This window comes from Battus philenor, unplaced genomic scaffold (genome assembly GCF_028537555.1).
Source record: "Battus philenor isolate CCGP_79_NKW_IND1 unplaced genomic scaffold, ilBatPhil1.0.hap1 SCAF_10, whole genome shotgun sequence".
In the NCBI taxonomy this organism is placed as follows: Eukaryota; Metazoa; Arthropoda; class Insecta; order Lepidoptera; family Papilionidae; genus Battus; species Battus philenor.
The window spans coordinates 7,992,383-8,012,150 of NW_027181662.1; the positions used below are offsets into that span (position 1 = coordinate 7,992,383).

General features: G+C 31.7%; 2 protein-coding genes across 2 annotated transcripts; both read left to right on the top strand.

Moving 5' to 3' along the window:
* Positions 1 to 1,085: 1,085 nt before the first annotated feature.
* Positions 1,086 to 7,161, top strand: noi (splicing factor 3a subunit 3 noi). The gene is made up of 11 exons (XM_068767137.1): positions 1,086 to 1,344; positions 2,162 to 2,209; positions 2,286 to 2,444; positions 2,651 to 2,723; positions 2,823 to 2,914; positions 3,074 to 3,295; positions 3,368 to 3,528; positions 4,136 to 4,264; positions 5,120 to 5,312; positions 6,401 to 6,602; positions 6,992 to 7,161. Exons 1-11 carry the CDS (start codon positions 1,249 to 1,251, stop codon positions 7,123 to 7,125), a joined length of 1,509 nt encoding a protein of 502 aa, XP_068623238.1. The 5' UTR covers positions 1,086 to 1,248; the 3' UTR covers positions 7,126 to 7,161.
* A 3,964-nt stretch (positions 7,162 to 11,125) lies between these two features.
* Positions 11,126 to 16,424, top strand: LOC137923903 (WD repeat-containing protein 36). Its single transcript, XM_068767161.1, has 8 exons — positions 11,126 to 12,174; positions 12,625 to 12,794; positions 13,313 to 13,549; positions 13,810 to 13,992; positions 14,355 to 14,550; positions 15,316 to 15,394; positions 15,471 to 15,633; positions 15,721 to 16,424. The coding sequence occupies exons 1-8, from the start codon at positions 11,231 to 11,233 to the stop codon at positions 16,422 to 16,424; spliced, it is 2,676 nt and encodes an 891-aa protein (XP_068623262.1). The 5' UTR covers positions 11,126 to 11,230.
* The last annotated feature ends 3,344 nt before the right edge of the window (positions 16,425 to 19,768 follow it).

Here is a 19,768-nt window from a genome sequence, read left to right on the forward strand (position 1 = left end):
ATAATAATAGAAGAAAATCCCGGCGACATAATTAAATGTTATGCTTACTGTTATTGTAAAAGGTTATTTATTTATAAACAGACTTAGTCATATCTTGTTAGTAAACCTAGAACTAAAATATAACTTGCTTCTTACTAGAGTAAGAAGCAAGTTATATTTTAGTATAGATACTACAGTAATAAATGTTTATATTTCAGTTGTATCAATGTTATAAAGATTTTAAAAATATATTCATAAAGTTTATTTTACTTTTTCGGAAGGCCAATACAACTTGTAAAATTAATTGACAAAAAATTTCTTAGTTTTTTTTTCGAAATAATTTATAGCATTTTAAAACTATTTGAACAAAGCGAAAGTCGTTATAAAATATTTCATACACTTTTAACATCTAAAGGTACACTTCTGAATTATGTTTAATCGAAAGATTCGCTTCTATCGTATTTTATTTTGTGGACGTATTTTTAGATTCAACATACGGTAAAAATTGATAGAGAAAATAGAATAAGACATGTAAAAAAGATTACCGTTAAACAGTAATCAAGGTCAAGACTTTTTCCAAATTTGGTTTAAGTAGTAATTAGATAATGCTACCTAAATGATAAACCATCGCCGGTAGTACGAAAAAAAATTATCAATTCATATGTAGCACAGCTAAAATTATTAAAGTATTGTAGTATTGATTTTTCTCATAATTACAACGAAACCATTTAAATATCTTAATTAGGCAATATTGATGGATGCAGTCAAAACGTTGTTAAATACTTGCAACTTAAGTAGCGCCAGAAGTGGGTTACGGTTACGGATAGTTTAATTTGGTGGTGTTTACGGGAAAGCTAACTACTAATTTTAATTTTGATTATTCTAGACGTTTATTTACTACCGAATAAGCAGTCTTTCTATCTACCTTCCTTACTACTAAGTAGTAAGATTTTAGGAATTTAATTATGAAAATCTTTATTTAATGTTCTATAATGAAGTAGCTTTGAATTGTCAATTAAATTAACATTTAATTGTGCATTAAAAAATGTAAATACCTACTTACATAATGACAATTAGAATTTGTAATGTTATCTGTGGTCATGTTGTCAAGCGTCGACAAGCAAATTTTTAATTGGTTACTCTTTAAAACCTTGTTTGTATAAAATAAGAATAAGTATTAAATTGATTTTCAATTTAAATTTAGTCAATGTAAGTAGTAATAACTGTGCATAATTTGTAACGAAAAATTCCTGCTTTAATTAGTCGGAAATGGAGACTATTTTGGAACAGCAAAGAAGTTACCATGAGGAAAGAGAGCGTACGATGGATGCTATGGTTAAAGAAATTTTGCATAAAAAAACCGGAGTAAGTGCATCGAAATAATATTAGTGAATTAAGTAATAACTAATACGCAATGCTTTTTTATTAAATTATTTTTTTTTATTAAGTTAACTTTCTTGTAAAAAGATATATGGAGAGCTATATTTTGCATTGAACACTGCAAATGAAACATAATGACTCTTAAATTATTTATTTTTATAAAATAAAGCAGTTTAATTTTAAATATTGCACTACTTAAATTTGTTTAAAATACCTTTTCACTTCATGTACTTTTTTCATGAATATTGCATGATTAGAAAAGATTGATGTTAATGGTTATTAAATCAGTCTAATAACATTTTTTGGGACGGAAGGTCAATTTTTCCTTCGTTATCGTCATATACACACTACATTGAGTGTGATGTAATGCGTGTGTGTGTTTATGGACGTGTAATGTGTGTATATGACGATGATGTCTTCCTCAAAGACCTCCACCATGGCGGGTCTTGTGCTGCCCGCATCCAACGACTTTTTGCGATCTTAATTATATTCTCGATCCACCTAGGTCCTACTTTTGCCTTGCCCTTTACATTTCCTGTGATTAGAGGTGAATGAGCATTCAGGGTGTTTAGCCTAATGCTCTTATCAGTAATTAAGATTGAGGGCTCAATCCTAGCTTGGGCTTTTAAATTAGATATTTTCTCTCGCGTTCTGGCTCCTTTGCTCATTGGTTGCTATGATGAAAACTCCATGGTACCTTGGTTCACAAAGAAAACTTCAGTTAAGCAATCATTTAAAGTATGTGGAGCAATCCAATTTAGGAGGACATGGATTTTTATTGATGTCATGTTTTTATTTATAGCACCGGGAAACTATTAATGCGGAACATCGATTAAAGAATTTACATGATGTAAGTACTATGCACTTAATATTTTGTTGATGTGTTCATTTTTTTACACTTTTTTATACCTATCATAATATTTTAGAGATATGTGGAATCAACTATACGACTTAAAGAGTTATATGAAGACAAGGATGGTTTGCGTAAAGAAGAAATTGCTGCCCTCTCTGGTCCCAATGAGTTTCAAGAATTTTATGCTAGATTAAAACAAATAAAGGAATTCCATAGAAAACACCCTAATGAGGTATGTAACAGATTATTAATTTACTAGTATATAATCAGGGAGAAGCTTAAAAGCTTTCCAAGTTTTCATGTAAAGCTTGATTGCTGATTGCTCATGATGCGGTTATTATGCATCAATGTTTTTGATGTTTCATTTTGTTCTTATGTTATTTTAAGAAATCCATGTTTCTATATAAGAATCTGTCTAATTTTTCGGGTAAATTTCAGATATGTGTGCCAATGTCTGTGGAATTTGAAGAGTTAGCTAAATTAAGAGAAAACCCTTCAGAAGACTTCACAAGTAAGATATTTCAGAATTTGTGATTATTCATAGAAAGATATCTAAATGATTGCATTGCTGTAACATTATTAAAACTAATTGTTTTGTTTTATATTGTAGCACCTGTGGAGTTTACTGATGAAGAAGGCTATGGAAAATATTTAGATTTACATGAATGTTATGAAAAGTACATTAATTTAAAGGGTATTGAGGTAAAGTAACTTTCCTTTTTTCTTTTTGACGTAAATCATTCCTATTCAAATAATACATTTTCAGGTGTGTTAATTTTTAAAAAATATGCTTTGGCTTGATATTGAAATATTACAGTTCAATGGTTTAGTATCGTAAAAGACTATTTTTTTCTTTCACAGAAAGTGGATTATATTACTTACCTGAGCATCTTTGACCATCTATTTGACATTCCACGAGAAAGAAAAAATAGTGATTATCGGAATTATGTTCGTGCATTGTTAACATACCTTAAAGATTTTGTTAGCCGAGTTAAGCCACTATTAGACCAGGCACAAGAAATGGCAGCTGCACATCAAGATTTTATGAAACAATGGGAAGCAGGGACTTTTCCTGGATGGCCTGTATGTAAATCTGTCTTAACAATGTAATAAAAATATGGTTGTATGAATAATTTTTTTAATATCTATTTATAGAAAGAAACCGGCGGTGCTTTAACAAATGTTGGTGCACATTTAGATTTATCAGCTTTTTCATCGTGGGAAGAACTGGCTTCATTAGGATTAGACAGATTAAAGTCAGCACTCATGGCTCTTGGATTAAAGTGTGGAGGAACTTTAGAAGAAAGAGCGCAAAGGTTATTATTGATATTATCTCTAGCTGTTTTGATTGTATTGTCAATAGTTTTTGGGTCATCACAATCCATTATAAAAAAAAAAAAAACAAAACTTATTTTTCATAAATTCTTATTTTTTTAAATGTTTAATATTTTATTTATAAAAGACGAAAAAAAAGTACGAACAATGGAAATATAACTTAGAAAAATAAATATTCTGTTTTATATATTGCAATACTGTGCACAATATTAATTTAGAATATTAAGTTAGTTTAGATTCTGATATTTTTGTTTTTGGTTGATATTAATGTTTTAAATCTATTAACTAGTTTGTTAACTCTGTGGTTTCAATGAGCAAAAAAAAACTTTATTTTTCCTGTCTTTTCCCAAAGATTTTATTATGTCTCTCTCTCTCCATAATTTTCAAAAATATGACAATTTCGCATAAATTCTTTTATGTATATTATACTGTTAGTATCCTTTTTTAAACAAAATTATGATCTTTACACTTTACATAATGTTTTTCTAGTTTTATAATTGGCAACAGATTCAGCGATTCATTTCCACTTACGTGTTACGGTTATAATTTGATTTTGCTTAATTTTTGCTATTATTTGTATATTTTTAGGTTGTTCAGTACAAAGGGTCAAACCGCATTAGACAAGTCCCTTGTTGCAAAGAAGGGTGCAACTAAGGCGAAAGCTTCCACACAACAACGTCATAAAGATATTGCTGCTATTGAAGCTCAAGTTTATAGGTCAGTCACAAACTATGAAACCAATACAATCTATTGTCTTTTATTCTATTTAGGAAATGTTTAATATGAGATACTTTGTTTTTATACTTTAAACTATTACACTACTTCTACTACTTAATACAAAATATCAACAATAATTATTATACAAAACTTTATTTGACAGACATAATATAAACATATAGCACTCTTTCGACAGCATAATTGAAAAAAGTGAGAAGGATACATGATTTTAGCGCGTGTTATTGATTGCGAAAACATTTAACGATTGGTTTATTAACATGCATACAAGTTTTTAACATTTTTTATGCTTTCAGTAAACAAAAAGTTCTTACCTAATCTTTTTAACTAGGTTTTCCTTTGTTCTTGCCATTGTCCAAGAAACACTCAAAGTCACACATTAAACAGGATTTAATGCAATAACACAAATAATCCAAGGTAAACACAAATCATTCTAAAAACACGCAGGATAGGCTCAACAATACAATCAATGTAAGAGCAAAAGAATGGAACTACTAACGGATTTTAACGTATCCTTAGCTCCATAATCATCATTATCATCATCATTTCAGTCGTAGCACGTCATTTGCTGGACATAGGCCACCTTTAAAGGTTTCAAATAGGACCAGTAAGAAGTGGCCAGCTCCCAGAGTTTTCTGCACCATAGTAAAGTCATCTGTCCTTGTCATGGGTGGATGTCCTATACTGTCCTCAATTTATTATCACTAACTAAAGATATAATTAATTGGTCAATAAAAATTATAATAGATTTAAGTTTAAATTGCAGATACAAAAAAATAACACAACTTTTGAAACGTTTTTTCACAGTTTGTTTATAAATTGATGGCTACATTTCAGATTTGCAAATGTTGTAAGCAATACACGCACAGCAACTATTGAAAATGTCACAAGACGTGCAGCACGTGCTGCTGGTGAGAGGAGGGACGAGAGTGATGACGAAAGTGATGCATCAGCTGCTCCAGATGTTGACTCTGATGATGACGAAGTGCCTTACAACCCCAAGAACTTACCACTTGGATGGGATGGCAAAGTAATTATTAATTTATTATATTTTGCATCTTAAACACTTCTAGCGGCATTGGCTTGCTATGTTAATTGCTTGTATAATAGATGAAATACGTCATCAACGTTTTTGCTAATGATCATAGCTGGACATAGGCCTCCTCCATATATTTTCTAAATGAAATAAATTGAACATATTTCAGAACGATCACTTTTTATTGATTTGATTGATATTGTAACAATTGCTTTTCAATACATATTTAATTATATTTTTTTAAGTGCCATAGTTTAAATTCTTAAAAAGTTAAATCCTTCAATGATCTGAGTGTATGCTATTTAATAAAGATCCATAAGATATCATAGACCTTCCTTTTTTTAATTTTCAAACTAAAATTAAAAGTATGTTATTAAATAAATCATAGAATACAAAGGTTTTTAGTAAATCGAAATATATGGAACTTGCTTTGTTGTCTCATTTACATAGTTACAAGGTCCAATATTACAAGGTTTACATTAAAAATGATTAAATTTCATATAAAAAAAGCAACTGTTAGGTTTCTGTCGGAGCTTCTCAGCAATTTACTATTTCTGGTAGTAGTTAATTGATTATAATGTTTTAAAATATTCAGTGATTCAAATGTGCATGTAATTGCTTACTTAAAGATATTTTGAATATCTTGATATTAAACAATGATTATTTTTAAAAAAATGTTTTCATTTAATACACAGTGAGACTTTGGATGTGATTGAATTTTAATTAGTAATGCATTATCAAACAATAACCATCGCTTAATTGCTCTTGATGTTTTTTGTCTGATAGCATTATAACATGCCTAATCTATCTCTATGATTTGTTTTGAAGAAAAAGTAGTTATGTTTAATGTTATTCTTATTATTTTATATTTTTTTATCTCCATATAAACCTTCCATGTTTTTAACAAAATATCCAAACTGTTGAAGAGTGGTTCTTGCTTTTTGCAAGATATTTGGCGATTAGTTTTTATAGATTATATAGGTCAATGAATGAATTATATGATTTTGTTGTATATTATTGTTTAATAGATTAATATTTGTTTGTTGTGTATTATAGTTCATACTGATTAATATTTTTTTCAGCCGATTCCATATTGGCTGTATAAACTACATGGCTTGAATATAAGCTACACTTGTGAAATATGTGGTAATTATACATACAAGGGACCAAAAGCATTTCAAAGGCACTTTGCTGAATGGCGTCATGCTCATGGCATGCGATGTCTAGGAATACCTAATACTGCCCATTTTGCTAATGTCACACAAATTGAGGATGCACTTGCCCGTAAGTATAACATTTATTACTAAACATAACTTATTATTTAGTAAACATAACTAGTATATGACATGTTAGTTTTAGAACAAATTATTACTTTTGTAATACATAATAGATAAGATAAGACAAGATTTTAAGTCAGAATACACACCATTTTTTTATATTTCATGCCATTACAAATATAATTTGAGATAATTGTATATCAATTCTCAATAGTGCTGGAATATACAAAACATTTGAATAAAAAATAATATTAAATAAATATAACTACTCTAAATGCATACCAAAAGTTAAATATATTTATATAAAGATTAGTATACCACATTTTATACATTAGGAATTGTATAAAAGTGTGTTTAATATGTTGAATAAATATCAAGACGGTATTTCATTTACAGTTTGGGAAAAAATTAAAAATCAAAAGGAGAGTGAGAGATTTGTTGCAGAAAATGATGAAGAGTATGAAGATTCCCAAGGAAATGTTGTCAATCGTAAAACCTATGAAGATTTGAAACGACAAGGGCTTCTGTAAAATGTATTTAATTTGTATTTTAATAAAGATGATGTAAAATAGTCTTAAATGTGTTTTATTATTTTTTTAACTGTTGTTTAAAATAGTGGGTGGTATAATGATATATTTCATCATCATTACAACCATAGGTTCTCCATACAGCTGAACATAGGTCTACTCCATAGATTTCAAATAGGACTGGTTGGAAACTATCCAGCGTCTTCTCTTGATGAGGTCGTGATTTCTAGGACGAGGATATTTTGCGAGAACGTCCTATGCTACACACTATGTAGCAAATAATAAAAATTTTATTAGTTCCCTTTTTAAACTTTAAATGCATGAATTTTTTTATTACTTCTGAATAAATTAAATTGGATAGCAAAATTTATAAAGATTATGGGAAAAATAAAGAAAAAAATCATAATATACATAATATTTTATTTCAAAAAATATTGTTGATACATATCTACATCATTATGCAAAATCGGTTGAAAGCAGCTGACATTTCAATGAAATAATAAAGTAATACAATAAACAAAACAGAGTGGAGTACCTTAATATAATAACTATGACAGGTGAAAATCTCGAAAACAATTATTTCTGGCATTCAAGCAAAGGGGCATGTTACACTTTGAGCATGACCTTTGCAGAAAGGTATTTGGCACCTAAGGTGATTGGAGAAGATAGGCCAATGATCAATGCCATCTTTCCTTACATCCACACTTGGGATAGAATGACTAACATCCTTGGTTTTTTGTCTGCAATTCCTGTTCAAGAGAGGTGTGTCTTGGACATCCTCTTTTTTTACCATTTGTTGATCCCATATTGCAAAGAGCATCTGCCAATTCGTTGCGGAACTGACCAAGATTTGGCAATTGTTTTTTGGGAATGCCTTTTGCAATGCGTTTTTAACAACACCAAGGAATTTATGACGGCTAAATCTAAAAGATGGTAAAAAAGGCTAAGGTTGTAACGTTGCAGATTAACGTCCCATAAATCTTAGTTAAAATTTTAACCAAAAAATATAATCACGAGAAACGTCTCATAAATCGCAATACAGCAAAAAAATTGTTCAACCCTTAGCGGGTAACGGTATATCTCAAGTGGCGTGGGGTCGTGGGAGCGTGCTATTGGTTTAACGGATCTTTGTTTTTATAACAAAAATTCCTATGCGCCCGCGCACCAGCGACAGCAGTTCACATTTGCCAGGCAGAAGGATCCTGGCCTCGGTCGCGTTCACTAGCTAGGTGTCGTCTCACGCACCGACGCACACTCTTTGTGTCGGTTGCGTTCACCAGCTACGTCTCTTCTCACGCGCCGGGGCCAATTAGAATTTACGTTATAAATTCACGCCTTGGTCCTATTCATTCTCCGGGCATCATTTAGTTCACGCCACAACCTTTACATCGTCTCGCATCCCAAGGGGTAAGTGTTGAACAAATATTATAAAGACATCATTATTAAGTAGCCTTTATCTATAAGTTAGAGCTCAACATTTTGTCTGTGTCCATAGTTCCATCATTATGTATTCATTATTACTTTTCAATTTGTTTATTTATTTATCTCTTCTATTTTTGTTTTACATGCTTTACATTTTGTAACTCCGTTCTGACAGTAAACAATCACATCAACTGCTTTCGGTTTCTACCCTTCCTTCATCGCAAGCCATCTCCGGGTTTACTGTCAGCGGAGCAAATTGTACATATACTTATATATGTATATCATAACTGTGACATTTATTCACAGGTGCGAGTTTTACACTGCGACTTTTATACTGCGAGTTTTATACTACGACTTTTATACTGCAAGTTTTACACTGCAAGTTTTACACCGTTGAAATTATATCACCGTGCACCGGAACCGACACATACTGCAACCTATCGGCGCTCCCTGCTCTCGACTTGCTGCCGCTTGACCAGTCCTGGGAGATCGTGCAGCTGCCTACCACCACCATCAGGGGAGTACCGAACTGCGGTGTAAAATTAGACCAGGCCCACTACCCATTTTTATTATAAATATGTATATTTTTCTTCTTATAACGGCACAAGGTACCATTTGCTTTTGACCCTTATGCAATAACGTCCTAAATAACTATCTATAAGGTCCCCTACGCCCATATGCATGTTGTACTCTTATACAATTTTTGGACAAGGCACTTCTACCTAGCGTTTCTGTTTTTTGTATTTGTACCCACCCCCATGTTTGTATCCCGGTTTGTTTGGGAGATATTGTTTTAGGAAATGTGCTATTATGGTAGAACACATTTGCTCATCTATTGAAAGGCGTTGGTCAATTGGTATCAATGAAAACTTTTCATTCAGGTGGTCTATTAAAGGTCTGATTTTATGTAACCGGTCATGATCTGGGTGCTCCTTCGGCAAATGTTTGGTATTGTTGTTGAAGTGTAGCAAGCTTCATATTACCTCAAACCTATTCACAGGCATAACGCTTTTTACAGGATCGTAACCGAACTTTTCTTTCCAATATGAGTCGTTTATCGAACTGTTGCATGTCCTGTTCATGTTCAATGAGAGGCGGGTGGCTGTCTTTTGTAACTGGTTTGATTTCAGGAGTAGGTTCGTCGTTATGTTCGCAATCGTCGTTGGCAACGTCTTCTCTCAGTAAATCCTCCATGATTTTTCTGGCATCATTATAAAATCCTTCCTCGTCATCTAAACCATCTTCAGACACATCCCAAAATAATGAATTCAAAAGCACTGGTTTTGCATGATAATGTATTTATACTTCACTAAATAAACAACAAATAATTTACAAAATACACAATTATTATCAAAATTATAACATGAAAATGTGACACTTACCTTTTATCTTTTTTAGAAACAATTTTTCATTGTTTCTTCCGATACTATTTTGCAAAAAACATTGATTGTAATAGCCGCGGGAACGAGTGCAATAACTGTTTGGCGCCAAATATGTAAAATACGATTTTTTTTAAAAACTTCCTGTCAATATTTGGTTTTTGCGTTCAGAAATCAACATGTACATATCAAATTTATTTAAAAAGTAAAATAAATATAATTTGGGACAAAACGTGATGAGCCATGGGCTATTAAAGCGTGCGATGTAGATCTACGTCATCATACATTTAAGGGTTAAATACTGAAAATGGTTAAGTATCCAAACTAAAATCAAGTTCATCATTTTGTTTTGGGATAATTCACAAAATTTCATACTCCCATACTAGAACTATTAAGCATTTTATTTACAGACTACTCCTTTAATAATAGTTATAAGCTAAAAGTATAAAATATCATGTAATATCAGCTTTGCCGATATACACAACAGTATGATTTTGTATGAAAAGTATCAAAAAAATCTTATATTCGGCTAAAAGTGTAAGATAGGTTTTGAAATAATTTTATCCAAGCTTTAAAGCTTTGCATTTGTGAAGGGGTATACTTGGAATTTCGCTGCAAAATTGAATCAGAAAGAACGAGATCCACTAAAAACCAATGTTAACGATATAATTTGAAGCGTTGCTCGTGTGAAGTGGCAGTCGGTAGATCATATCGCTTGTGCAACCGACGTCCGTGAGGGTCAGAAGAGAAATTTTTTAGTGGCGACAACGAACCGGAATTTTTTTGAACCACAAATTATTACACAAATACGTAAATACCAAAAAAAAAAAATATAGTATAATAGCTTTTCTTTTAAGAGATAGTTAATTGATTTTTTAGTTTCTTTTAAAGAATGTATTTAATATTATTTAACTTTGATATTTATAAATAAATATTTTCCTACAAGATACCGGCCTTTGTTTAGTGTTAATATAATTAAGATAGTTCTGAAAAGCAAACATTAATATAAAATTTTATCAAAACTATATCAAACAGAAATAATACTACTAAAGCAGAACTTTTAATTAAATAACTCTTAAAATAAACTTTAATCAAGTTAGCCAATTACTGACAGCTAAATAGAAGGCAGTAAGATTAACTTACCAATATAGAGTAAATAAATGTCATATAACTGTCAATGTCACATTGTACGGTATGCCAAGCAGTAGTAAATAAAAACACGTGCCTTTTTAAAATAGTATGTGCCTTTAGTGCATTGAAAGACAATTTTTTAAGTGTGTGAAAAATTCGATTACTTTTAAGTGAAAATGTCTGCAAAAACAAGTAGTCAGATTTTCACGGGCTCTCGAGTTTTAGGTTACGTTAGCACTCATGTACCATTTGTCGCTAGATTTATTAAAAGACGAGGTGAAACTTTATTATGTACAAGTGTAGGAAAGTGGTTTCATACCTATGGGTGTGATAAGTTCCGTTTGCTCAGCATAAGTGGTGAACATCCAGGTCCAATAACTTGTATGAGTGGTGATAATTACCATGTATATGCGGCAAGTGAAAATAATATTTATGCTTGGAGGCGAGGATGCGAGTTAAAGCATATATATAGAGGACATAATGCGCCTATTCATAAATTATTGCCATTTGGCACACACCTGATATCTATTGACGAAGATAATATTCTTAAAATATTTGTAATCCGTGAAGAAACCGAATTTTTAGAGTTGGGATTTGACGAAAATAATTTTAAAATTTCAACTATTTGTCATCCTCCCACTTATTTAAACAAGATATTACTTGGCAGTACACAGGGTCAACTCCAACTATGGAATATGCGCACATCAAAATTGGTATATACTTTTGACGGCTGGGAATCCGCTGTAACTGTTACGGAACCTGCTCCAGCAGTGGATGTGGTTGCAATTGGTCTTGCTAATGGAAAAATTATTTTACATAATTTACGTTATGATCAGACCATTATGGACTTTACTCATGACTGGGGAATGGTTAGTTGCCTTTCATTTAGATTAGATGGCATCCCTGTAATGGTAACAGGTAGCACTAAAGGTCACATTGTAATGTGGGATTTGGAAGAGAAGAGAATAATGTCTCAAATACAATCTGCTCATGCATCTAGAGTAGCTGGCTTACAATGCCTTATGTCTGAACCATTGATGGTTACAAATTCTCAAGATAATTCATTGAAGATGTGGATATTTGATATGCCTGATGGTGGAGCCAGGCTTTTAAAGAAAAGGTAAACTTCATAAGTAATTTTACTTGACAATTTAAATTATAAAAGTATTGACACTAAAATGAAATAATACATTATATACAGAGTTATTGCTTATAGGTATGTAAGCTTTATAGGGGTGAATGTATCATGTTCATTTATCAGCGAAAAGCTTTCAAGCATTTACACCTATTCCTAACTGCCCTGTATAAAGTGATCACTGAAATATGTTACATTAATTTCTTTTTTGTACTGTAATGGGACGGATGGTCAGTAATTTCTGGCAGTACAGTCTTTGGGGACAGATAGTAAACAATTATGAATTTTAATATGTAGTAACCTGTATTATTTCTGAAACCGTTGATTTTCAAAAGTATTACACTACATTCACCCCATTAAAGCTTTATAAGTCTATAATTAGTTATTATATATAACAAAACATTGAAATATTTATGATTATTACTGTTTTTATAGAGAAGGTCACTCACATCCACCAAACTTAGTGCGTCATTGTGAACCCACTGGAGAGAATCTTTTAGCTGCTGGTAGAGATAGTAGTCTTCACATCATGAATACTGTTACTGAGACTTTTAACAAGAGTATGGGGAAAGCATCTTATAACAGAAAAATTTCTAAGAAGAAAAGTGAGTGCCCTTTTTAATTTTTTATGACAAGAAATTATTATTTTTTGTAAATTTCTGAGACTTATTAATAAAAGCATATATGAGCCACCGACCAAAAGAAAAAGGCAATAACATACTTTAACAAAAATACAACATATTGGTGTTGTATTTTTGTTACACCTGTTCAACCCCTCTTGCTGTTCAACTCACTACTACTCAAAATGGAGAGTGGACTGCTAGTAACAAATAATCAGTTAAATAATATTCTTATTATTTTTCTTATTATTATCTTGGTTTTAATAAAGTAAATAGTCTCTTGTATTACTAAAGTATTGTTTTCCTACAGCTCAATTAGTCTTCAGAATTTTTAAATGGGTCACTTGTTTAAAAATATTTGCACTAGTAAAATAATTAACTCCTTTATTACAATTTTAGTAATCTGGAGCAGTAGCCCAAGTGGACTAAAGTATACATTCTATTTATATTAAAGTAAAAAATTACAGAGTTGTTGAATCAGTTATTTAAATTTATTTTTACAGAGAGAATTCAGACCGATTATCTTGTATTGCCATCAATAACAAAAATCAGTTCATGCATGCAGAGGGATAAACAATGGGACAGCATTGCTTCTCTTCATGATGGCATGTACATGGCTACAACATGGTCTTACAACAAGATATGTATGGGTCAACACAAGTTGAAACCTGCTGAAATGGAAAAAGGTGTTGAAGCTACATGCCTGACAGTAACACACTGTGGAAACTTTGTTATTATTGGTAAGCTTAAAAGAATCAAATGTATTAGTATAAGACATACAGATTCATATGTGGTATTTACTGTGGCCTTAAGATACTGAAATGTCCAAGTAGAATGTCCCAGGCAGTTGTCGTCAGAAGATGTTATTAATAGATTTTAGTTCCTGTCAATTTAGGCTTATCAGACACTTCTTTAAACATAGAGATGTGATTAACTATATTTGAAAGTGAAAAATGAGGCAAATGGATGAATAAATTAATATTTTCTTGTTATTTTCCAGGTTATAGTAATGGACAAGTACATAAGTTTAATATGCAGTCAGGGTTGCACAGAGGCTTTTATGGAAAAGAGAAAAAACTTGCACATAAAGGAGCTGTTAGGGGTGTGGAAACCGATTTAGGCAATCAAAGAACAATAACAGTGGGTGGTGATGACAAGATGAAATTTTGGCATTTTAAGAATGGTAAATACTATATTTAGTTTTGAATTTTTTGAATTTGATTATTAAATATATATTATACTATACTGAAATCTAAACTACAATTGGTGGCTATGCAGACACTAGAGATTTGTATATACATGTGATTGTACCTTTAGTAGATGCTTAGATCTATTTTCATCAACAAACTATTTATTGGGAAGTTGCTTTATTAAATATTATAAAGTACTCAGTTTATTCTGTCAGATGTTTGTTAACTCAGACCAAAGATGTTCACACTTATAGAAATAAAAAAAACTTGTTATACTTCAAATTTACTTTGATTGTATTTTAAACAGTTGCATGTGTTGGTATAAATTTATACAATGTAAAATGAATACTTTCAGCTACCAGTCCCTTTCATGTCTTAAAATTAGAAGAATCTGTGAGCTTCACAAAATGCCACAGAGAAAGTGGATTGCTAGCTTTGGCCAATGAAGACTTTTCCATTAGTTTGGTTGATATAGATACTATGAAAATTGTTCGAAAGTTTGATGGCCATATTGGGAAAATTAATGATATCGACTTTGATTGTCAAAGCAGGTAATTTATTTAAGAATATAGATTTTATAACAGTGCCAAATTGGCAAACCGACCCTCGCTTAGTTAGCAATAGGTTTATGCTAGGGATTTTTCTGTGAGATCAAATGAGAAATGCAGGAATCTGTAGACAAACAAATGTATGTCATAGCCTAGCGGCTTGGCAAGTTAAAGTGGCTGGGTAAGCACACAAAATAGATGGCCGCTGCAGTCTTAAAGTCTTGGAGAGGTGATCATAGGCCGTTGTAGAACGTCTAACCACACGGTGAATAGACAATTTTGTTAAAAAGAAGCTGTACACAGACCACTTGAACTCGTTTTATTGGAAATATATGGGAGAGTCCAGCCATGGAAGTCCTATGGCTATATGATAATGAGTAATGATCAGTTTTGACTTTGTTTCCTCAGCTGATAGATGCTCATTGCAAGGCATAAACCTCCTTCAAAGATTGCTATGATGACCGGTCTAACGCCTTCCGCATCTAGCAACCTTCTGCCACTTTAACTATGTCTTTGGCCCACCTTATAGAAGGGCCTATCTATTTCGCGTCTACCAGCTCGTGTTCGATACTCGAGAACCTATCTGCCCCAACAGTCATCTATTGCACGCGATGTACCCCGCCTACTGCCACTTTAGACTAGCAATTTTTTGAGCTAGGTTACTGATATTCATTCTTAATCTCATTATGATAATCTCATTGCTGAATTATTAACTTTGTTTATTATTAAACTAATCACAGAAATAGTCATTAATAAGTGATATTTCAGGTGGTTGGTTAGTTCATCTATGGATTGTACTATTTGCACTTGGGATATACCTAGTGCACAGCTCGTGGATATATTTTACGTAAGTAGATTAAGCATATTGAACATGTTTTTTGAATTTCAAAAATATTTTGTAATATAATTTCCTCTTCTTTTAGGTGGAACAACCATGCACGTCATTAAGTATGTCGCCCACTGGTGATTATTTAGCAACAACACATGTTGGAGAACTAGGCGTATTCCTTTGGGCTAATAAACTATTGTATGAACGCGTTTTCCTCAAAGCAATAGATAGGAACACTTTCGCTATCCCGAAATTAAGTATGTTTATTTATTCTGTATATAATTTTTTATTTTGACACATGTCAAGGCGAGTGATAAATAATTCGTAATGATTTTAATTTACAGAATTACCAAACTCAGCAATTGAAAAGCCGGATATAGAAGACATAGGAATAATAGATATAGGCGGAGAAACAGAATACAAATCTCCGGAACAAATTAGTCGAGAACTTATCACACTTTCCGACCAGCCCACGTCAAGATGGTTGAATCTTTTGAATTTGGACATCGTAAAGATGAGAAATAAGCCCAAAACCCCCCTAACTGTACCAAAATCAGCGCCATTTTTCCTTCCTACAATACCAAGCCTTAATCTAGAATTTGATTTAGAAAAAGAAAAAGAAAGCGGTAAAGATGGTAAACTCTTAATACCGGAATCATTATCAACGTTAACGGGTTTCGCAAAGCGACTTGTCGCTAGTAATGATGACGATGAATACAATGAATGCGTGGAAAAACTTAAAACACTATCGCCAGCGGCAATTGAGGCAGAAATAATCAGTATGGCCGTCGATGCAGGCGGTTCGATAGAAGTAATGAAACACTTCCTCAGTTTAATAAATTATATGCTTAAAACGAATAAAGATTTTGAACTAGCGCAATCATATCTAAGTTTGTTTCTGAAAACACATACGAAAGTTATATCTCAAAGTCAAGAGTTGAGAACCGTGTTGACATCCGTTGAAGAATCTGCAGTGCAAGCGTGGTCAAGGCTGCAAAATCACCTTATGTATAATATATGTATTGTTAAAGCATTAAAAGATATGTAATATAAATATTATTTTTCGTTTACCTCCCACTTTAATTAATATTTAAGTAAAAATTAGAATTACAACTTCACTAACACAACACTTACAATACACAAAGTATTTGTAATTGCTGTTGCATAGATAATACGATTGACGCATTTTTGTCTTGTTTGTCGTGCGTCGGCCTTTGGGCACTCTCGAATCGGAATATTAAATATGTATCGAGTGATAGCCCCATGAAGTATCTTCTCAGAAGCCCGTGTACCTGGTCGCTTCATGGAATGTACTTGGTTGGTTATGTAAGAGTTTAGCACCCTGGTTCCCCCAAATCGTTAGGGTATCCCCGAGAACATTTTTTGTAAAGTCTAGCTAAACACCATCAGCATTACTTCTCCAAAGTTGAAAAATTGAAAATGCTAACCTAATTTTTAATAACAAAATATACATAATTATGTTTCTTTAGAAAATACTCTTTCGTCTTCTCAAAGCAAGAACAGGCCTACACAAGTATTATATTTAATTTATACAGATAAAGCTAATTATTCTCAAAGAAATCTGGGTGGAGTCATTTTTTCTACGGGAGATTCAATTAAAATGCCACGGTAAATTGTAAAAAAAATGATTATACCATGTTCCGCATGAGGCGAGACTTAAAAGCTCTGACGCCCCCCGTAAGCTTATTTAGACGTGTAAAGGAGCGAAATACGACGTAGTGTGCGTAATGCTAAGTTTTTTTTTCTGGAACTTCGAAAAGAAAATAAAAAATATAAAGTTAATACATGTTAGTGTTTTACTTTTAAATCGTAATTTGAACTGGAGATTTATATGATTAAAAATTCAATTTATAATATCTCTAAGCAATAATAAAGATTAAAAACCATTAATATGGAAAATCGGAAATATATTGATTGAAATGTAAGAAAAGTTTTGATACCAAAATCATCGAGGCGATCAATTTACTAACGCAAAAAAGATTTTGCGAATAAGTATTAGCAAGCAGTAATAACCACTAATTTGCCAACATGACATGCGTCAACTAACAAACCTTAGGAATTTCTGATGCTCGTACAAAATCATGTATTGGACCGTATCAGTCTTCTTTATATTAATTTATTACCCATTAGGTTAAAACCTAACGGTAAAAACTTGCGCTTAAGTGGTGGATCCAATTGATTAAAGTCACTTAGCTCACTAATCGATGAATAAATAATGTCCTGCCCGTTTAAATGCGTTAAGAATCTGTTGTAGCGCTCTGATATAAAATAACTACGATTTACCTTCTGAGATAACGGTTTGCCTCTTTTTTACCTTTCTGATTCAAGTAGAAAGGCCAATTAATCGTTTTCTTTTGCAGGATACTAACTGTTTATTGATTTATTTATTCTTATTTTTCTTAATATTGCGTTTAATCGGAGAAGAACACACAATAAAGTTAGTTCAATTTGTAGTCTCAGAAGTATCTAAAATCTATTAGTAACGTCAAGTTATTCTCTAGCTTTATTATCTCAAAAGAATAAATACTAAGTAGCATGTAGGTAGAGAATAAGGTTTCAAATTTTATTGATGGAAGAAAGTTATTAAAAATGTGTCAATGAGGTTTTGTCTTTCATGGGTCAGGGTGTGTACAGATATTACATAATAAAGTTCCTCAAGATATATATACCTTCTGTTTCTTATTTTTGAAACTAATATTATATAGTTAAATAAATCATATTAAAGCATTAAAGTTTGATCGATATGTGAGAAACTTGATTTGTTGACTCATTTACATGCTTAATATTATAATGCACACTTGAAAAATTATTAACCTTTATTTCAAACTGCAACTGTGAATTTCTGGCTGGCTCTTCTCAACAAATCAATGTGGTTGCTTACTACTTATAACGTTGAAATAGTTCACGATAAAAAAGCGCAAAGTGCCTAGTTAGATAAGTATATTTTGTATTTGAATTTGAATATAAAATTTGTTATCACATACGCGTAACTGGATAATTTTGTTTGGTTAATATAGATTTAAATGTAGATGGAATTTTACATAGAATATTATATATATTATACATATTTACAACATTCATCCAAACAAAATGTTGAAGTAAAAAATTATCTTGAATAATGTAGATAGTAACATAACTGTTATTTGCGTTATGTTCTTAAGATTTTTTTAAAAGATTAAAGAACTCTCAATCAGAATATATATTGTCACAAATAATACAACTTTTTATAGCTAATTTTCAAACGCAGGTCCATTTTCTAGTAACTAACACTGTTTCCTTGATTTGATTTTTATTTTTTCTCATGGTGCCAAAAGGTGGATGTAATTCGCCGCTTTTCTTCCATCAAATTACTCTTCATGTTTTCTTTTGTAGTAACAGTTTTTTCTTGAACAGCTTATAATAACGGTACTCAGGTGCTGCTTGTTAAAGGTTATATATTTATGTATTTTTTTATAGGAACAATTGTAGAATAACGATAGCAAAATTTATTGAATTGAATTTAAACTAGGAAAAAATGTTTAATTTAATACAGGGAATTTAAAATAAATCAAGTCTTGCTTATAAATACTTTCTGTGTAGTTTGGTTCACTAATAATAAAATGGGAAGTTTTATTTTAAAGAATGTGTTTAAATTTGTAACTAAATTTATTTGGCTGTACTATTTGTATTTGGCTGATTATGACGTCATTAACTTGTTAATGTATTATTTTGAAAAAGGAAATGAGCTATAAAATTTTGTTTGTAATTTTTTATGTAATTGTAATAAGGAAGACTTGTGAATAAGTTCCGTACTTTTTAATAATTATATCAAAAACGCAACTCAAGTTGCGAAAAAATCGTGCACTTAATGAAGTTTCAGTAAAAGTAGGACAAAGTTGGTGTAAGCGTGATAGAGATAGACCGTGCTCTGTTCGCCCAGTTATGGACAAAATGGAGGCCCTATTTGAAAAAACTGGATTCGCATCGGTAAATTACTCCTTAACACCTAGCTAGAGAATTGAGTATTTATGGCAAAATAGTTTCGACCCATTTGAAAAAAGTTGGATGTACAAATGAACTTGATATTTAGGTACCACACGAGCTTACTCAAAAGATACTTGATGAATCGTGTACTCATTTCTTATTCTTTGATGGTACGTAATAAAACTAAACTGTTTTTATAGAAATTCATAACTATTGATGAAAAGTGGATCACATGCTACGAGAGCGTGCAAAAAAGTCGTGGTCAAAAAGAGTCAGTATTCATAGACTGCTGCAAAACCCAAGTTAACTCGCAATAAGGTGTTACAGTGTGTATGGTGGGATTGTTCATCAATAGCTTAAATGGAATGAGAATAAAGCAGAAAAATGCGAGTAATCGGCCGGAATTAA